At 32.7% G+C, this 20,376-nt stretch overlaps 3 protein-coding genes across 5 annotated transcripts; 2 read left to right on the top strand and 1 right to left on the bottom strand.

Annotated features, from left to right (window-relative positions):
• Positions 1 to 820: 820 nt before the first annotated feature.
• Positions 821 to 6,607, bottom strand: LOC140043912 (E3 ubiquitin-protein ligase RNFT2-like). 2 transcript variants are annotated; one of them, XM_072088397.1, is made up of 9 exons: positions 6,468 to 6,607; positions 5,862 to 6,183; positions 5,624 to 5,700; positions 5,186 to 5,286; positions 4,680 to 4,833; positions 3,753 to 3,896; positions 2,257 to 2,322; positions 2,066 to 2,164; positions 821 to 1,878 (listed from the first exon to the last, which is right to left on the bottom strand). In XM_072088397.1, the coding sequence occupies exons 2-9, from the start codon at positions 6,175 to 6,177 to the stop codon at positions 1,747 to 1,749; spliced, it is 1,089 nt and encodes a 362-aa protein (XP_071944498.1). In that variant the 5' UTR covers positions 6,178 to 6,183; positions 6,468 to 6,607; the 3' UTR covers positions 821 to 1,746. The 2 variants fall into 2 exon arrangements, with proteins under 2 accessions (XP_071944498.1, XP_071944499.1); XM_072088398.1 differs by having other exon boundaries at positions 6,515 to 6,584.
• A 256-nt stretch (positions 6,608 to 6,863) lies between these two features.
• Positions 6,864 to 11,226, top strand: LOC140045359 (SREBP regulating gene protein-like). 2 transcript variants are annotated; one of them, XM_072090216.1, is made up of 6 exons: positions 6,864 to 7,059; positions 7,299 to 7,452; positions 7,842 to 7,993; positions 8,384 to 8,497; positions 9,289 to 9,375; positions 11,095 to 11,226. In XM_072090216.1, the coding sequence occupies exons 1-5, from the start codon at positions 6,967 to 6,969 to the stop codon at positions 9,373 to 9,375; spliced, it is 600 nt and encodes a 199-aa protein (XP_071946317.1). In that variant the 5' UTR covers positions 6,864 to 6,966; the 3' UTR covers positions 11,095 to 11,226. The 2 variants fall into 2 exon arrangements, with proteins under 2 accessions (XP_071946317.1, XP_071946316.1); XM_072090215.1 differs by lacking the exon at positions 11,095 to 11,226 and having other exon boundaries at positions 9,289 to 11,009.
• A 395-nt stretch (positions 11,227 to 11,621) lies between these two features.
• On the top strand, positions 11,622 to 20,327 carry LOC140045357 (uncharacterized). The gene is made up of 15 exons (XM_072090213.1): positions 11,622 to 11,802; positions 12,125 to 12,271; positions 12,515 to 12,730; positions 12,865 to 13,121; positions 13,251 to 13,374; positions 14,212 to 14,377; positions 15,314 to 15,492; positions 15,871 to 15,996; positions 16,289 to 16,450; positions 17,004 to 17,119; positions 17,557 to 17,764; positions 18,160 to 18,339; positions 18,656 to 18,794; positions 19,052 to 19,264; positions 19,602 to 20,327. The coding sequence occupies exons 1-15, from the start codon at positions 11,710 to 11,712 to the stop codon at positions 19,694 to 19,696; spliced, it is 2,421 nt and encodes an 806-aa protein (XP_071946314.1). The 5' UTR covers positions 11,622 to 11,709; the 3' UTR covers positions 19,697 to 20,327.
• The last annotated feature ends 49 nt before the right edge of the window (positions 20,328 to 20,376 follow it).

Below are 20,376 nucleotides of genomic sequence, written 5' to 3'. Positions count from 1 at the left end.
TTTGATAGTGTGGACGGAGCTTTAGAAAATGAGTGTATGTATGGGATACATGTTTAGTTGTATAGAAAAGAAATAAAACTGTAAATAGGTCGAGAATGTGAATGAATTCATCATTTGAATAAAGAATGTATGTTAATGATGACTTTTGTGTGTAGTACTTGTAGAGTTATTGTCAATACTAAGATATTTGGTTCAAATTAAATCTTGTATTGATGGTAGTCAATGTCTACACTATCAAACTAGTTTGACAAAAAAAAGTGTGATGTGCCCAAATATGGTGGTGATATGGCCAAATATAGTAGTGATATGACATCATCAAGTCCATATATAGGCACATCAAACTTTGTTTTCACATAAAGTTTGATAGTGTAGACAGAGCTTTTAGAATAGTCCATGGTTGCATACAGTATGCCTACCGATGGCCATATTCACCAATCACGAGAAAGTGAGATATTTATTGAATATATTTTATTTATTTAATACTAACTACTTCACAAATTCAACATACATTTAAGGATTTCCCTTAAGTGGTTTTCAATTAAATAAGAGAAAATTCTTATAATTTTAAGTGAGCTTCCCTTGGTCTGAGATGTGAATACGGAAACAAGATTTCTATCGTCAAAAATAAAAGCCACTACCATACCTACGTACTGTCAAACTGATTTGATTTCCTACGTCGTCGGTTTCCACTTTTGATTACACAATACAGCACTTTGCGTTGATACTTCGTGTTGCGTTCTAGTGGAAACCACGCTTAACTTGATTTAACTATTAGATTAACATGTTGTAAGAATAATTATTAACAATAACAAATAACACATTGAAGTCATCTTGTTTTTTTTATTATATTGAAATTGAACCTAAATAATGCTTTTAGTAGACAGTAAAGATTACCTTATCATTTTTACAAAGTAAAAAATAAATATATACACAAAATATTTTGCCACAACCAATTTCTAAAAAATACTTTCACCATAATAATAATTATATAAACATATTTTACATATTATTTCACAATGTAAAAAATAATCTAATCTCAATTAGAGTTTCCTAGTAATCATACAAATCAATTAATAAGTGACACATTAATTACATAAAACAAAAATAACAATACATTACTAATGTAATAATAAAAAAATTAAAGATGTATTGCCTCTGAAAAACGAAAATTAATTTTAAAAAGGCCATTTCGCAGGTCAACCAAAAAAATGATTGACTTCCAGTCAATTAGACTATTTTTTTTAATTAAAATTTTCAGGTAAATATTTTTTTTTTTTGGATCCAATTTTGGTAAAATTGAATAACTATTATGCGACATTAAATGGCATATTCAACAAAAAAAATATTTGTTCCAGGAGGACAATATATCTTTTAATAGTTTTTATGTTACCTAACAACATTTAATATTGAATAGTAAAAATAATGCGGACTGTACAAATATTTCAAAACTATTTCACTAAATAATATTTTTTTTTTAATTATTTTTTTATGTCTAAAGCTCTGTCTAAACTATCAAACTAGTTTGAAAAAAATTGTGATATGCCCAAATATGAAAGTGATGACATCATCATCTCCATATATGGGCACATAACATTTTCTTGTCACATAAAGTTTGATAGTGTAGACAAAGGCTTAACAACTAAAATATGATGTATTATTGTTATTAAACATGTTTACTTTTACAAAAGATTTAATATTTTCTTGATCAAACTTTTTAAATTTCAATATATATATAAAAAAAATGATTTAAAATAGCTGTATATATAAAGTAGTATTTCCGTCTTTCCATGCAGGATCTTCAGCGACCTTAGCACGACACATCGGGCAAGTACGCTCACGATCAAACCATAACGAAACACACTCATCGCAGAAAACGTGCTGCAAAGAAATATCAGAAATATCGAGTTATTTCAAATTATATGAAATTTTGTCATAAAAATTGTAATTAGGGCATCCCCAGTGGTATCTCTACTTCTGATCCTAGACACAATATTTCCATTGTGTTTAATTTTTGGAATGCTTGGCAGAAAGGAATACAATTTTTTTTAAATTCAATAAAGCTTACTTTGCATTGTAGTTGAATAGGGTCAGTATACTCATCTTGACAAATCGGACAAGCTTGACCAGTTGTTGACCCTCCTGTTGCGAGGTGGACTCCGTATTGCTGTGGAGAACACGAAAAAAATTAATTAGTCCGGATTGAACCCTGGACCTTGGGATTGGAAAGCAAGAAAGCTCCACTTATAATTTACTTACCACGTCAAAGCAAAAGCCCTTTGTGGCTGCTGAAACCTCTTTTATCTTATCAATGAGAGTTCCTGCCTAGAGAGTCAAAGATTAAATACATTATTATTTTATAACAAAACGATGAAGATGTAATTAAATTTTTAAAAATGTTTTCAAATACTATATTCACAATTTGCCTGATTTAAGAGAACCAGAAAACGTAACAATATTAAACTGATTTTTCACTAGGCGAATTCGTTTGTGCGAATCGAAAGCGTCAGCTTATACGCATGCGTATTCATGTTTACATCTTCCAAATCCTTCTGTATGCATGCGTATTAGCTAACGCCTGCGAATCGTGCGAACAAATTCGCCTAGTGAAAAATCGGCTTTATGTATAAAGGATAATTTACACAGACGAGCGATAACAGTAATAAAGATATAGACGCCCGTATTCTTAAACCGGACTTTAGTCGTAGTTCGAGCTAAAACTAAAAAAATGACGTCATTTTAATTCATAAACCGAACTTCAACTAAATCGCCGACTAATTCAGGCCAACCTCGACTAAATCGAGACGGATTTTGATCGATTTTTTTAGTCCTGGAGGGGGCAGGCTAAATGGTCGACTAAATGGTTTTTAAACGATGTTTATGAAAAACGTAACAGTCATTGAGTTGTTATATTGTCCAGATATTGAAGAATGAAATATCTATTTTTATATTAGCTTAATTAAATATACATTGGTATATGTTATAATAATGAAAATCATCTTTATTTACAACTGTATACAAATTACATAATTTTCTTCGCGCAAGTCTGACTTCAACTACGTCACGCCATAGCGACAATGGCAGATGCGGAAATTCACCACGCAATGGAATGTTTAGGGGGCCTAGCGCTTTCTTGTCACGCTATGAAGTGCGTGGTTCGTCGCGATCATACTTTGTTGGGGGCCTAGAAAATATAAAAGTTACCGTACCGCCATGGTTCCTAAATATATTTTGAAGATTTTGTTTGTTGTTAATCAAAAGTACTTCACTGTTAAATTAATACTGATCTTGTTCTAATAATTAACGATTAAAATTATTTTTCATGTATAGTCCTGATGCGTAAAAAGTGTTGTAAGAAAATGGAAAGTGATATGAATGCGCAAAATTTCGTCTGCTCCTCAAATACTCTCTTGTCATTGGCCAATGTATAGCCTTTGTTACCCAGACGTGTGCAACTCGACTAAACGCTCGACTTCATTAAGTCGAACTGCAAACTTCGACTACTTCGTTTTTTAATCGAATTTGAAGTAATAGCTCGAACTACGACTTTTTCAAGTCGAACTTCGAACTACGACTAAAGTCCGGTTTAAGAATACAGGCGATAGAATCTATTTTATTCCTTATGACCATTTACAAACAACGCGGAGCGAGTCCACTTAGGATAGATACAGATTCTATGTGGGACTAGTTACGCAGTTTTCCGCCTGCTGTGTAAATTGGCCTTTAACATGTAAATATTTTGAAATAATAAATACCTTAAATATGATATAAAGTAACACTAAACTGTAGTTGATACACCAGTGTGATTCGGAGGTTGACAAATATTGGATCCAGAGGGGGATGGGGGTAAGCATCCTGTACAGCTGTGAAAACTGCTCTACTATTAAGTATATTTTACCCTGAAAAATAATCAATTTAATTGTTACACTTTAGGGGGTTGGATTGAGAGATTGGACGGGAATATGTTGCAATTTTATCTTTTTTTAACATTTGAATATTTATATATTTTTTTATCTTTTTATTGCATATATCTTTGTATTTATATACAGTATTTATATTACTAATGATTTTTATTGTCTTTTTGTCACCCGTGACGGCTGAGAAAATTTATACAGCAATTCAGTTTGCTTTTCTGTCACTGTCACTGTTATTGACGAAATAAATGAAATGAAATAGGGTATTGTGATTCGGTTGACTTGCGTGATAATCGCGTTGAAACTTTGTGTGACCAGATAATCCAATAATTGATGAAAAGGCGAAATAAATCAAATAAAAAATACAATGCATTGGTATTCCAGTCACTGATTACCAAAAGCTAAACACATCAAGGGAATTTTATTGGTATAAAAAGAAGCAAGTAATAGAGAAAGTTAAAAAATATCCATGTTTAGGAAGGTACAAGCACAAGAATATTAAATGTAGTAAACTAGTATTTTTAAAATTTTTTTTATATTTCATACGCATCAGGAAACTCGCCAATTACAGGATGGATAAACCATGGATAAACTATTTTATAATTTATCATGTTTCTCATTTGAGGCTTAACTGGAGTTGAAAGAGTTGTGAGTTACAACCCTGGCACTACGTCAGGATTGGAAGGCAAGCATGTTAACCACCAAGCTACAGCTCCACTAACTTTACTCTACACCAAAAAGAAAATATATTGTTTTGGATTGTCTCACCCTTTTTTTGAATGTTAATACTTGTTGAGGTAACATAGTTATAACTCCTTTCACTGCTATTGTCAAGTATTTTATCATGAAATCTGTAATTCCCACAATCCAGAGTAAAGTCCAAAAGTCCATCGTTTCATAAGTTGGTTGACGAAAAATCAAGCTGAAAAAAAGGACAAAATACCATAAATAAAAGAGCGTTAGGGTGCGTTATCTATATTAAGGGGATATTTTTTGTCAACTCCTCCAATAGAACATCATTTTGAATAAACGCATCCCCTGCCCCTCGAACAAACGCCCTAGGGCATTTCCTTATTTGTTTCCTCAAATAAACACCCCGCCACATGCATATTGTAATACAGTACAAGACATTTCTATTTGTAGTAGAATTCATTGATTGATATGATCTACAATAATTGCCAATCATTTTGATGGAATTTTTAACTGTATTTTATCACTTCTCGATAATAATTGTGTTGTATTTTTTCATATCTTAACTTTTGAAAATGTATTACCTTCTGTAAAGTTGTTGATCATTAAATATATAATAAACAAAGAATATATTAAAAAGCAGAAACAACAGCATTGTTATCATTTTCATCATCTTCCTTTTTGCCTGAAAGTAGAAAAAATATTAATGTTTAGTAGGCACAGGGTTTAAAAATGATGAAATGAAGGGCTGAGGTTAACTTGATGTCCTATATTTTTCATTACAATTTCCTCACTTAACTTGTGTAATCCATGTTGAGAAGAAATACTATTATTACTTAACAATAATTATAATTATATACCATAAAAAGAGAGAGTTTTGTATATTTGTTGTTACTGTATAGCGTATACACATTTTTGCATGCATCATCACACATTTATAAAAATGACTGGAATTGCTCTGGAAAACCACATTTGAGAGGGTATTTACACTTGTTATAAATTAAAATAAAGATAACATTTACTTTCATGATTACTTGTTGCCTTAGGTTCCCATTATGATGAATGAATGTCCCAATGAGACCAATAATAACAAACAAACCTATAAATGTAAAATGTTATTTCATTAAATCTTAAAGTAATTATCCATTTTATTATAAAACTTTTATTTGAAATTTCATATCAATATTAGTTAGCAAAATACATTCATTTAAAAAAAAAAAACAACTTTACATCATAAAAAAATTGAAGTGAGAGATTTACCTAAACAGTGATCTATGAGAATTTTAATACAAAGTAAAAATATAAACAGCAAAGTACGATCTAATAATGTTTTTAGGTTTCTCATTTCTGGTATGGATGCGGCTCCACCACCGTTGTTTCCGCTCGGATCACCCTCCCCCTGATCTCCCCCTCCTCCCTCTGTTGGAATGTTAATTATGATTGAGTCTGTGTTGGATTGGTTATCGGTGGTATGGGCCGGGTGAACAGGAGCGTCCATCGTGTTTAATCCGGGAATTATTCCCCGAAGCATGGAATTTAGATTATCGCCGATTCCTCCTTCTCCCAATCCAGCCATGTCGACCTGTGTAGACAAAAGAAATCACATCAAATCAGAGAACTTATACACGGATGGTATATAGAATGTCAAACTAGGCCTAGACTAGATATAAATCAAAGGGCTGAGTTGAAAAGTTATACTTATATTATACTCCCCCACCCCCTAAAACCAACTCAACAACTTTTCTCTGTTTTGTATAGCAGCAGCAGTCAGTGAAGCGCAGTGAATACTGTACCTAAAAAAATAGTGCTGAAAACAGAATGTCTGTTTTTACTATAACAAATACTAATTTTTTATCTAAAATATACCTCTTATCTATTAGTTGGTCTACCACTGTCGAATATTAAATACGTACGTGGTAAACTGTTTCGTTTTGGGGGTAATTTGATAACACGTCAGTTTATTTTGACACCAAAAAACAGTCTCTGTTTTGTATTTTCAAGGTCACAGTTTTAGAAAAATATAGGGGAATCCCATTCTGGCTCTTTTTAGTTTATATAAAACTAACGAAAATAAAATACATTTATAACATTTATATATTAATATTTTGTAAACAAAAATTATTTTTTATTCTACTGTTAATTATGGCTTTTTAATGTAATTTGTTTCATGTAAAAATATTAGGAAAATATTATAATTTTACAAATACATAGAGAGAGGCTACAAACAATGACGTCATCGTTATAAAAAAAAAAACAAAAAAAATGGTCGCGCACACAAAAAAAGAAAATGTTTCATGATGCAATCGACTTTTAAGCATTTTTTTGAAAATAAATAACAAAGCAGATAGTAAACTAACCATTTCTCATGTTTTCTGTTCGAATTCTACGCAAACGGTGGTTCTTAGGTGTTATATTCTTCTTGTCACTTCTGTATTTTATGAGCAGTACATTTTCTCAGGTAAGCCACCTCCTGCCTCTCTCCCTCTCCCTGTCTGGCCTTCTTGTCAGCAGAGAAAAAGGCACTCGACACGGCTAGGTTTCCTTGTGTAAAGCAGAAATATGGCTCAGGTCTACCTTGTACAACAAGAGGCATATTAAGTATAAGATAGGCCTACTAACGGCAAGGCCTAGGAGCTATATTTACTTAATATTTTCTATATGTGATAAATGACTAAAAATTGAAATTTTTTTTTTCAGAATCCAATTTCATTCGTAAAAAAAGAAAATACAAATATATCGCCATCACGCCCACCTTTCCAATGGAAAGTTGAGTTTGAGCCCAAGAACCACACCCACACAAGCAAATGTCGAAACTCATTACAGGGGAGAAATGTTGTAGTGGATGAAAAAGGTGCATAAATTAATCAATGTCTTTGGCATCATTTTCCATCAAAACCCACGCTCGTAAATTCGCGCAATAAAAAATTGAACTCATTTCCAAAGATTGGCCAATGCGACAGCTTATCTATAATTATATTACATAAATTTATATTTTTTTTATATAAATATTATTAAAATATAAAATAAAACAATGCGTTAAACTCCTTTAAATTATATTTTCTTCGTTAAAAATACACAATTCTTAATTTATATGATAATTAAATAATATTTAGTGTTCTCTCTATTAGACCTATATTCAAATAGAATGTTTATTACAAATTTAAATCCAAAAACTCTATTTTTCTTATTTTCTAGGTTATGTAATTTAAATCCAAAAACTCTATTTTTCTTATTTTCCAGGTTATGTGTGCCCACGTATAGACCTTTTAGCAAATGGTTGTTGCAATCCAGAGCGTGAGAATGCATTGCTGTATACGTGTGAAACCTGTAACCATCAAGGCTGCTGTAGTGTCTATGAAAATTGTGTGTCTTGTTGTTTAAGGCCAGATAAGGTTAGTCATTTTAAAACCTAAATAAACCATTATTTTACAGACATGTGGCCGTATTCACCAATCTCACAATAGTGAGATATTTCTCTTAAGCTCTGTCTACACTATCAAACTTCATGTGACCAAAGTGTTCCCATATATGGGCATGATGATGTCATATCACTACCATATTTGAGCATATCACTACCATATTTGAGCATATCACTACCATATTTGAGCATATCACTACCATATTTAGGCACATTACACTTTTTTGTCAAACTAATTTTATAGTGTAGACGGAGCTTTAGTGTGATTGGTGAATAAGGCGACTGTGTTTATATCTGTTTGTGTAACATATGTTATTTATAAAAGTAGTGCATATTCTAAAATTAGTTTTTTTGTTTTCTTCAGCAAATAGTGTTACAGGGTGTTTTAGGTAAAGCAGGCAAAGCCTTTGGAATCTTGTTCTCATCTGTATACGACCATTATGAACTATGCTTAACTAAATGCCGTACATCTTCATTAGTAAGTAAAGCTAATTATATAACACCTAAATAAATTTCTGTCATTTGATTTGACGATTGTGGGTCACATGGCATGCAATAGTATGCACTGTTGAATGGTCGTTCAATAGTATTTTTTTGTGTACGAAAAAAAATCCTTGCATTTGGAAAATATATATTTTAAATATTACTTTTGAAATACAACAGCGCCGCCTATTTTGTACTTCCGCCGCGAAGATTGAGTGTGATGTTTTATATTTGTTTATTGGTACAAATAATGGCATTCAGTGAATGGTAAAAGGTTATATTTTAACTCGACTTTGCCTCGTTGATATTTCATCATTCACATCATGCCATTAATTGTACCAATACACTCATAATTTGTATACCATTGTACTGTATAACTCCATGCTTATGAACTTTTGGTTTTGAGTTGACTTATATCCACATGATCTATTTGTATAGCAACTTTTGGCTTAGTAAGTAAGTAATATTTATTGCTATCCAAATACAGTACAAATATATAAAACAGTATAATGTAAATGAAATAAAAAGAGAAACATTAAATATAAAAATACAAGACTAGACAAGAAAATAAGCATGGAAAGCAGGGGATGGCCCTTTAAGTCCAGAGGCTTGTTTCCAGCCAGGTAACCATTTTGTGTTATTTTATTCATTATTATGTCAAACAATTATTAAAAGTAAAGCGCGAAATGCCAACAGCTAGACTACCAAACACAGTATAAGAAGATGGTTATTTTAGAAGAATAATAGTTAGACAGTTTATTGTGGACTTTTTTTTTCTATTTCCAGAGTGTTCAACACGAAAATACTTACCGAGACCCAGATATGAAACATTGCTATGGTGACGATCAACCATCAATGCAAGGACCAAACTGAGTAATTAAAATACTTAACTTAACGACCTGTTTTGTAATAAAGTAAAATAAAAAAATATACATGGACAAAGATGTATTGTCCCCCAAAAATATAAAAAATGAAGAATAATTTAATCAGACTTTGAGTAGCTTATTTTGTAGTTTTAATCAAGTTAATCCCTTCCGTAAAAAAATAATGATTTCTCATATAAAATGACAAAATGGTCACATTCAACCAAAAACCCATTGGCTGGCAGCCAATTGGAGTATTTTTTGCTTTAAATTACAGTTTTTCAGGGGACAATACATCTTTAAATCAATTAAATTATACCCATCATTTAAATTTGTATATATATATTGACGAGATGTTATTATCTATAATTTTGTTTACATTTTTGTATACAAAGAATGAATAAGCATAGGATTGTGGGAAATGATGTGGGCTGGTCATCAACAATGTTGGTTCCTAACCATTGTGAAAATATCAGCTTTTCATCTCCTCTAAAAGCACCCTACATCCTTGTTTTTATATAATTTATTCCTGATGCATCATTATCGTCTTGGGTGTCTTTGTTATTGTTGTTTATATATACCAGATTTATTCGAATAAACGAGGAGGGTTCTTAATTTTAGGAGGGCATTTATTTGAGGGAGGCATTTATTCGGGAGAGGCATTTATTTTTTTGTGCGTAATATGGTAACATGTATAATCAAGTCAATACCCCTAGATATGAAAAAATACAACACAATTTCATTTATTCGAGGTGGCGTATATTCAAAATGAGGTGGGAAGGGAGGGGGGTGGGGTGCGTTTATTCAAAGCGGAGCGTCTATTCGAATAAATATGGTATAGCGTTAACTTTTTTGATTTGGTACAGTATTTAGGTCAGTGCAGTAGATTCTAACCTTGACTTTTTCTTCAGGTTTGGACGAGAGGATCGAAATTGTAGAATGTTCTTATTTTACTAGATTATTAAGATTTATTCTACTGTGTTGTTGTACTTCCATTTTATAATAATATACGATTGTATATTGGAGCAATTGATGAATCTATTTCACCAATTCAGGTGTTAATTTTTCAATTCTAAAGAAATCTTGTATGTGTTTATTTATCCATGAGGGTATTTGTGATGCAACTCGTATCTAAAGCTCTATCAAACTTTATGTGACAAAACAAATGTGATGTGCTCATATATGGACATGATGATGTCATAACACTACCATAATTGGGCATATCACTACCATATATGAGGACATCACACTAGTTTGATAGTGAAGACAGAACTTAAAGGTGCATTGATTATGATATAGTACAAATGTTATGTACATATCGTTACTTATTATCTTTATGTGACTACAACCTATTTTGGATTTTCATGTAGGTATTTTTAATATGCAACTCGTATCTAAAAGTGCATTGATTATAGTACAATATCTTTACTTAATATCTTTGTGACTACAATCTATTTTGGATCTCTTACTAAACGTGCAATAATATCCTTTAAAGACATGTGATGTGATCTGAATGTACAGAACGTGCATTTGTTGTTTTTGTTTAGTGTTTGTGTTTTTATTACGATTATCTAGATATTTCTATTTTATTGTAATAAAAAAAAATGTCAAAAGATTGTTATTCAAAATGTTGTAAAGCATACATGCAGTATTAAATGATAATTGATAATTAATGATGTTATTAGTTAATTACGATTTAATAATTTTATTTCTGTTTGTATTTTCTAAGGTTACAGAAGATTAAAGCATTAAAGCAAGACACTTTTGTAAAAAAATCCTGTTGCTGTGTTTTATTGATAGTGACACTATTTTGCATGGAATTTAATACATAAACAAGAACAAATATTGTCTACACAAAGGAATATTGAATTTTATACAAAGGAATTAATATGTATTTACACAGTATAAACATTTATGCCTTTGACATTGAGAAATGATATAGACAGTGCATTGTCTGCTGCTTGAACTTGTTATAAACGTATGTTCACACTGAGTGCATGCCGAAATGTACCATCATTTTAATACTGTACTAGTACAAAAATAACAATAGTTATTTTTATTTTTGGTAGTACACAGGATAAGTTGCCCTTGTGTTCACCTGATGTTCATTTTGGTGCATGATTCGGAACATTAATGATTCAAAGAAAACTTCGTTACAAATATTTGTTTATACCGTGAAATATTAAATAACTTTGTGCATGCAGTCTTGGAATATTAAGCACAGAATACAGGACTTTCTCGAAAAGGAAGCATCAATTGACTCTGACATGACGAGTTGGTTTGTTTTTATTCAATCAGAGAATAATTTCTAATATTTTGAAGATATTTATTTTACTAATTTATTATGGATTCTCTGTTAACGTGTCAACCTTTCACTTTAAAATGGCTGAACTCTGTCTTCCAAGAGACGTTGTTACCAGGATCGCCATGGATACAGGTAATTTATTTGTTAACTCACCATAAAAAATGGATAATGAATTTTATGAATTTAATTTATCAATTTACCGTAATCATTCAGTTGTACACCAGAGTTGGATTGGAATAATACAAAGACCCAGACAGAGGCTGTCTACACTATCAAACTAACAAAAAAAGTGTGATGTGCCCAAATATGGTAGTGATATGACATCATCATGTCCATACAGTATATGGGCACATCACACTTTTTTGTCAAACTAGTTTGATAGTGTAGACAGAGCTTTAGGTTTAAGACTTTTATTGCAATCCAGTCCACATTAATGTGTGCAATATTTTTCTAGGTGAGAGATTCGGTAAGCAGGAGTCTTGCCGCTCAGCTCAAACCAGAACTGATCGATCCTGAACGTCGCCAGATGATCTTTATTCTTCTTGGTCATAAATTTGTTGCCGAATATTTCAACAAATATGAATTTCAACCAAGATTGTTAGTAAGTGCTTTAGGAATGTAATTTGTTATATTTGATGATGTGTGGTTAGTTGAAATATCAAAAAAACTTGTGTAAAGCTCTGTCTACACTATCAAACTAGTTTGACAAAAAAAGTGTGATGTACCCAAATATGGTAGTGATATGACATCATCATGTCCATATATGAGCACATCACATTTTTTTTGTCGCATAAAGTTTGATAGTGTAGACAGAGCTTGATGTATTTATTCTCGTCAACTTTAGGCCAATTTGGAGGCTAACAAGAAGAAGAGACTTCAACAGGATGTCCAGAGGATGTTAAAGGAGAGAATGGATGAAGCAGTGGAGGAATGTGGATATTCACAATCACCAGTAGATGATCCAAATGGAACACCAGATGATCTTATGAAGTATTGGCAGCACACAAGAGAGTTGCTAGAAAAAGGATATCAAAGGCATATCCTCCATGAAGAAACCATGGTACGTCTTATTTGAAACCATAACATCACATTTTGTAATTAATATTGGTAATCTACGTGCCTTGAGCACTATGTGCGCTATATGAATCCATATTATGATTATTAAATGAAAAATATCTCAATTCTTCATTGCAGTGTATCCATAGTGCATGGCAGCAGATACAGACTGTTGCAGGGGTCATCACAAGTGACCCAGCTGAACCCCCTAACTGCTGGAGTAATATTAGTGACCGCCTAGGCCAGTCAATATTAGCAATTCTGAAAAGGAATCCTAAAAAGTTGCAGATGGTTTGTAGCCGTTTGCTAGGCAGACAACTCCCAGCTTGTCTAAGACGGTATATATGGACAAGTGGAGTACTGCGTTCTCAACCTTTAAGTAGTGCAGATTTTCGGTGAGCAGAAACATTTTATGAGATAGTTGACTCAAAGATATCTCTAACTGTCCATCTGTGGCAAATTTAATTTGCTGTTTATTTATATTTTAATAGATATTGTTATTTATAATTTATATATAATTTCAGAAAACATGAAAGCATGTTGAGAAATCAGTATGGCAAAAGTGTATCAAAGGGAAAACTGAACTTAAAGATACAGCAAGCTACAGAGAGTCCGGTTAACACACTTATTACTAAGACAATACATGAGGTATATAAACCGGCTTAATTCTATTTATAGAAACAACATTTTTCATCAATTTCTGCAAAAAATAATTGTTGTTACCGATGGGCCAGCTCAACTTGAAATGGCCCATCAGATTATGTTTTAAACATTTTTTAAAGCTCTGTCTACATTATCAAACTAGTTTGACAAAAAAAGTGTGATCTTCCCAAATATGGTAGTATGCTTAAATATGGTAGCGATATGACAACATCATGTATATATTATTTGGGCATATCATATATATATATTTTTGTCACATAAAGTTTTATAGTGTAGACAGAGCTTTAAAGTCATTTACAGTAGAACCTTTTCTATTTAGAGAATATGTTATGGGAAGGGTAATTATATGTTTTCACACTAAATGGTCAAGCCCTATTCATTCATAAGGGGAGACTTTGTTGGGTCCTAAAGGTATCCTCTTAAAGGTATGTTGTCGTTCTACCACCCCCCCACCCCCCCAATTGTTTGGGAATATGCCATTTTAATGTCACATAATGGTTATTCACTTTGACAAAAAACTGGATAAAAAAAAAACTTAATTTACCTGAAAAAATGTTATTTAAAGCAAAAATACACTAATGGTTTTTGGTTAAAATGAAACGTGTCTTTTGTCTTTTTATAAGTGAAATACTTTTTTTTTTTTTTTTTTTTTTACAGAATTGAAAAACTTTATTAAAACTGCAAAATGGCCTATTTAAAGTCTGATTTTATTAATCTTCATTGGGGGACAATACATCTTTAATTGATTGAAAAAAGAGCATAAACAGTAAAACTGTTGCCACCAGTTTTAGTTCTTTGTCAATGTTGGTAACTTTCTTTCAGGTGATGAAAAGAACACCCAGTATGCAGTCTTACCAATCAGCAAATGTAGCGGAAAACATCAGAGAGATGATAAATATAATGTACACTTACAATCAAGTATTTGAGCCGTATCTCATTCACTGGGTTTTCCCATTAGTGTTAGCGTACAGAGAAGACAATGATGCAGGTGATATACTAGAATTTACATTTTATTGACAATAAACATTCTAAATTAATACTAATCCAATGCTGGATGCAGGAATACTTGGATAGAGTATAGTCCCAGTTGAGGAATTAAGTGAAGAAGAGTGAGTGAGTGGCCGAGCGGTTAAGACAGTGGAACCGTAATTACGTAGCCATAACATCGGCAGGGGTTCGAGGCTCACTCAATCCATGGTTCTGGTGGTAGAACGAGTCTTCTCGGATAAGGACTATAAACCGTAGGTCCAGTGTACACATCTAGCTCGTGTGCACTTTAAAGAACCTAGTACATCTTTCGAGACGAGTAGAGGGTTACCCCGGTGTATTAGTACATCACAGCCACCGATCACCAACTGGGCCCTCTGGGAGACCAGTCTTTGACTGAAGAGGTTACCCAGTATGAATATAAATTTCAATTCAATTCAATTCAAAGAACATCTCAATGTGCACAATGAATTAACATGTTTTATCTTATTCTTTTTTTATTTATTTATTTATTTTATTGTTTATTGTTCTTTATATTTCTTTCTAGTGTGAGCCACAGTTGTTATTATTGGTATAACTGAATAAATATGTATGAATGAATATCATAACTAGGTAGTTTTAATCCAAATATTATTTATTATGGTAGTAAATCTGACCTAGTACTGTACGTTTTGAAGTTTGCTTTTGAAAGTATAATTATACTTAGCCCAAATATGGCAATATTCTAAAGCTCTGTCTACACTATAAAAAAGTTTGACAAAAAAAGTGTGATGTGTCTAAATATGGCAGTGATATGCCCAAATATGGTAGTGATAATATGACGTCATAATGTCCATATTTTTTTTCACATAAAGTTTGAAAGTGTAGACAAGCTTAACATATCTTTTAAAGCTAAGCAGAAGATGTTATAATAAGTAAGATTCTTATATTTATTTAGCTGAGTTTCCATATGAGATGGCAATGTACATGGACCAATTGCATCATGGGATGTTCCCTACCTGGCCTGATGTCTTCACAATATCAGACGGCGCTCTGAAACGGCTGCAACATATTGATCCTAACTTCTACGAGTATTTACAAGAGTGTTGCAGTAAAGAGTTTACATTAGATGTCAAGGTAGATATTAATATGGGTGCCTTCTGAATAAGGGTTGGCTGTATGTATTGCCCTTCGTTTTTTTCACTGGATAGTGTCCCCTGAATAGGGGTGTTCCCTGAATATGGGTGTCCCAAAGGATGAGTTGTAATGTGTTTTGTACCCAAAGAGAAACCTTCATCTTTGTTGTTATATCATATCAATATGCTTCATCGTCATTAGACATAGCGTGTTCTACTATTTTGTGCCATTTATTCCTGTTATGGGCCGGGTGTGTCTCAAGTGGGCCAGGTTTGTCTCAAGTGGGCCATTGTAATTTAGTGCTGTTTTTAAGTTATTTGTAAAATTTGTGTCCATATTTTCTTTGGTCTTCCAACGGGTCTTTGTCATTACCTTTAGGATTATATGGTGGAGATTCTGATGAAGGAACAACAAAGATCTGTTTCAAGTCGAGACTCAACACAACGATCATCTGTAATGAACTTGTCTAGCCCTGTGATGCTTGCAAGAAAGTGGATAGGAGAGGTAAGATGATTGAGACCTGCAAGAGTTAAACGCCCAGGAATGTGCCTTGGATCAAGCGGTTTAGGAGCAATACTTTATATGCCAATACTGAGGGAAAAAATCTGTCACAAGTGACATGGTTTAAGGTTTCACCTGTCTTGTTATATATTGCACCTTTGTCCTGTCTTCATGTTGTTTGTATGTACTGCACTTTGCTCGTATGGTCATCCATACCAGCATTTGAAACTTGAAGTGATACATGATTTATTATACTGTGATTTGAAGATTCTTTTCCAATGTCTTTTTAATCCAGGGCTTTGTAGGTGTGTTAGATGCTCAGGCCATGTTGTATGTATGGGACCAATGCTTTATGCAGAATTGGGACCATCAAGTGCTCAATGATGTGTGCTTGCTTCTGCTTCTATTGCTTAAGTATGATCTTATGGCAACTAACAACTATATTGAAGTCAAACAGGTACGCCTACACGTTGCTATGCCTGTTGCCCCTAGCATGATAAATAAAGTCTTATCATTTTATACAATAATGTCTGTGGTTTGTAATTCTAAAAGAAAATGAAGAAAAATATTGTGTACACTTGAAAGTAGCACTGACACAAATGCCAACTTTATGTCAAAAATGTCTATATGAAGACTCTTACTTGAGTGGAGTTGTGATTGGTGGTTATGATGCTTGGCTACCACTCCAAGGGTCCTGGGTTCAAGTCCCGTTTTTCTAAGGACAAAATTACAACTCCACTCCCAAAGACTCCCATCTTGTGTATATGTTTGTCTTGTGAACCTCAGAGGGTCCCTAAAGATCAGCAATTGCTGGATGGATCACCCTCATTAAATATGGTCACAAAAAAAAAGCAGTACCAGTATGGTATATTCTTTTTTTATTTCTGTGAAATATGTAGCAAATGAATTAGGCCTAGTGATTAGTTATTTTGATAATGATATTGGTTAGTATATTGCAAAAATATCAAAAGGTTTGAGCTTATAAACACTTGTTGTTATGAAACTTCTAGGTGTTTGCCTGTTTACCTGCTAAATTATACACAATTGATATCATAAGAGGTTACCAACATCTCATCAGAGGTGATGACCCCAGAAGGATACCTGATATCAACAGACACTGGCATAGGTAAGTCATTGCATCTCAGTAGGTACCATGTCTTCACAATATTTTCAGGCTGTATGTTAATATTTATGAAAACTGTACAGTAATCAACATGTATTGATTATTGTCACTTTAGTGTAGTTATCTACTTCAGTGCCATGAGCAATGACTGTTGGACTGGTGTTATATAAATGAAACGATTGATTGATTAGGCAGATAACTTATCCTTTATAACACATAACTTTAAACTTCTTCTTAAGCTCTGTCTACACTATCAAACTTTATGTGACAAAAAAATGTGATGTGCCCATATATGGACATGATGATGTCATATCACTATTTGGGTATATCGCTACCATATTTGGACACATCACGCTTTTTGTTAAACTAGTTTGATAGTATAGACACAGCTTTTTTCACTTTTTACGACCTATATAGTGTAATTACATATTTTTCTTTAGTTTTAACAAACCATTGAGACAAGATGAGGTGGAAGAAAAGCCAGAAGTAGTATCACCAGAACCAATCCAAGAAGAACCTATTGAAGAAGATGAAGAAGAAGAGGTAGTAGTTGAAGAAGAAGAAGAAGAACTTAAAGCTGTGGGGTTAAAATATTTCAGATTGAAACTGGTATTAAAGCAATCTCTACCAAAAGGAAAAATGCCTGAGGTGAGTCCCATTAAAGTTGTTTTACATTTTACCAAAAAACTGTTTTTGAATCAAGGGAATCTAACACTGAGCTCGCCTTGGCAATATAGAAACTTGTAACAGTCCTTTGATCTTATGTCTGGCTGTGACAAATACCAACAGTACTGTATTATAACATGTTCTCAGCGGTGCACAGTGACTCTTTTAAAAGGCGTGGCACTAAAATTGTCGCAGCCATAGGTAAATCCATTGATCTCCGGAGCTCAATATCCTGTTGTTAGGTTGCCTTGGTTGTATACTGTAATATAGCAATAATTGGAATATTTGAAACGGTGGTCAAGATTGCACAAAATTTATTATTATATAGACCATTTTTTATACATTTTAAATAAAATGTGATATTACATTTGTTTTAGAAACATCTGAAAGCTTTGCTAAATTTTCAAGCCAGTAATGTCCACCTCACTGTGTCTTTTTTTGTGGGGGATGAGTTAATAAGCAGTAAAAGCCTCACAAAGACACCTCGCTTGATTAAAGAAGAAATGCTGTTTGCTAGCTTAGAATCACAACGGAAACGAGGCAAGATTGATACAAAGGTAATGACATTTTGTTGCCTCACAGTAACTATAAGTGACGGCAGAGTAAGAAAATTTAGATGAAATCAGTGTCGATATGATTTATGCAAATGATTTATTTATTTATTCAACTTTGTTTACAAGGGTAGCACTAACAGCTGTATTACAGCAGTACAGCTGACTTGAAGAGGCCCTCTTAAAAACAATACAAAAAATATACAAATGACATTCAAACATACAGATACAAGACAATTCATAAAAGTTTTCTAGCAGATTAAAAAAAGACTTTAAAATGTTAAAATTCATTAATTGTATCACTTTTCTGTTTGAATTTAAGGTGTACCTGGTTCAAATGGCAAAGGAATCTTTGGTATTTGATGTTATGGAAGATTTACAATCACAAAGCATTTCCACTAACAATGAAGAGGCGTATGGTATCATTAACATTAGTTATCGAATAACAACACAAGGAGACGGTAAGAGCTATACTCCAATATTTAAGTCGTCATTTTCAGTTTCAAGCTGTTAGGAGTTGTTCTGTTGTCGTCTGCACCTAGAATCCCCCAAAACTGCAAAGAAGCATGCCTCAATAATGTTCCCATAATTAACTAGTTTCTAGGTCATAGGTCATCGAAATTGAAAACTATAAACATGCTTAAACAAAATATAGTTTTATGCATCATTAGTTTTATACTGACAAGTTAAAGAAAATAAATTGTAAATTTCTTTGTAGATGAGAACAGAGTTTCAATTCCCCTTGGCTGGGGAAAGGTCAATCTTTATAATCGGTCAGCGGAGGAAAGTCAACCTACAACATCAAAAGAGGTTGAAACAATTTTACAAGACGGGAAATTAGATGTGTTGACCGGTGAGCAAACTATACCACTTCATCCTGGCAACCCTAACTTGAAATTGATTTCGAATGAAGATGATGAAAACAACCAAAGTAAGTTGGAATTATAAAATAAATTGAACAACTATACTGTCTATACTTTCTACTGCATAAACATTCTTATGGTTTCCATTTTTAAAAAATGTTAGGGGTCAAGACTTCATTCCATATTGGTAATCAGTAAGAGATTTTAAAATGTGTATATACAAGGCAATCTAACAACAGGACACTCAGCTCGACTTGCCAAGATAGGAACTCGTAACAGTCCTTTGATCTGATGTCTGGCTGCAACAAATACCATCAGTTCTCTGCGGCATAGAACTAATCGTGTTGCAGCATCCTGTTGTTAAATTTCCTTGGTATTTACCCCAATATTTTATTTTTATTGTAGATTTACTAAAAGAGGGATCTGAATTGTTGTTGGATGTATTTGAACATATCAAGGATACTTCAGATGTGCCTTCTACACAAGATGAACAGATCTGAAATAATGTTGAATGTCTACACTATCAAACTACAGTAGTTTGATGTGCCCAAATATGGTAGTGATATGACATCAGCATGTCCATATAATGGGCACATCATATAAAATTTGATAGCAGCATATTGAGTTTATGTTGTGAATGAAATGTGTATATTTTTTTTTTTTTTTTTTTTTTATTCATACTCATCCAACAGCGAGTAACTCGCCAATTACAGGATGGATAAACTATTTAATAATTTATCGTGCTTATAAACTAAGTCTCATTTGAGGCTTAGGGAGTGGAGTTGAAAGAGTCATGAGTTACAACCCTGCACTAGGTCAGGATTGAACCCGGGACCTTGGGATTGGAAGGCAAGCACGTTAACCACCAAGCTACAGCTCCACTCCATATACATTAAAATTATAAAAAATTATAAAAAATAAAACACCTTGACCGAAAGTAATAAGTACTGTACTAGATCTAGATTTATTATAAAAATGTGATTTAATTTCTGTATTAAACTGTACAAAATGCTATGTTACAGTGATTAGAAGAATAAGTGTAGTTTATGTTGTAAATGAAATGTATATACTGTATACACTTGAATTATAGAAAATTTGAAAAAATAAAACACCTTGATCGAAAGTAATAAGTACTGTACTAGATTTATTTAAAAAAAGTTTTAATTTTATAATTAAACTG

This window comes from Antedon mediterranea, chromosome 3 (assembly GCF_964355755.1).
Source record: "Antedon mediterranea chromosome 3, ecAntMedi1.1, whole genome shotgun sequence".
Lineage (NCBI taxonomy): Eukaryota > Metazoa > Echinodermata > Crinoidea > Comatulida > Antedonidae > Antedon > Antedon mediterranea.
This window is presented reverse-complemented; position numbering and strand designations above follow the sequence as displayed.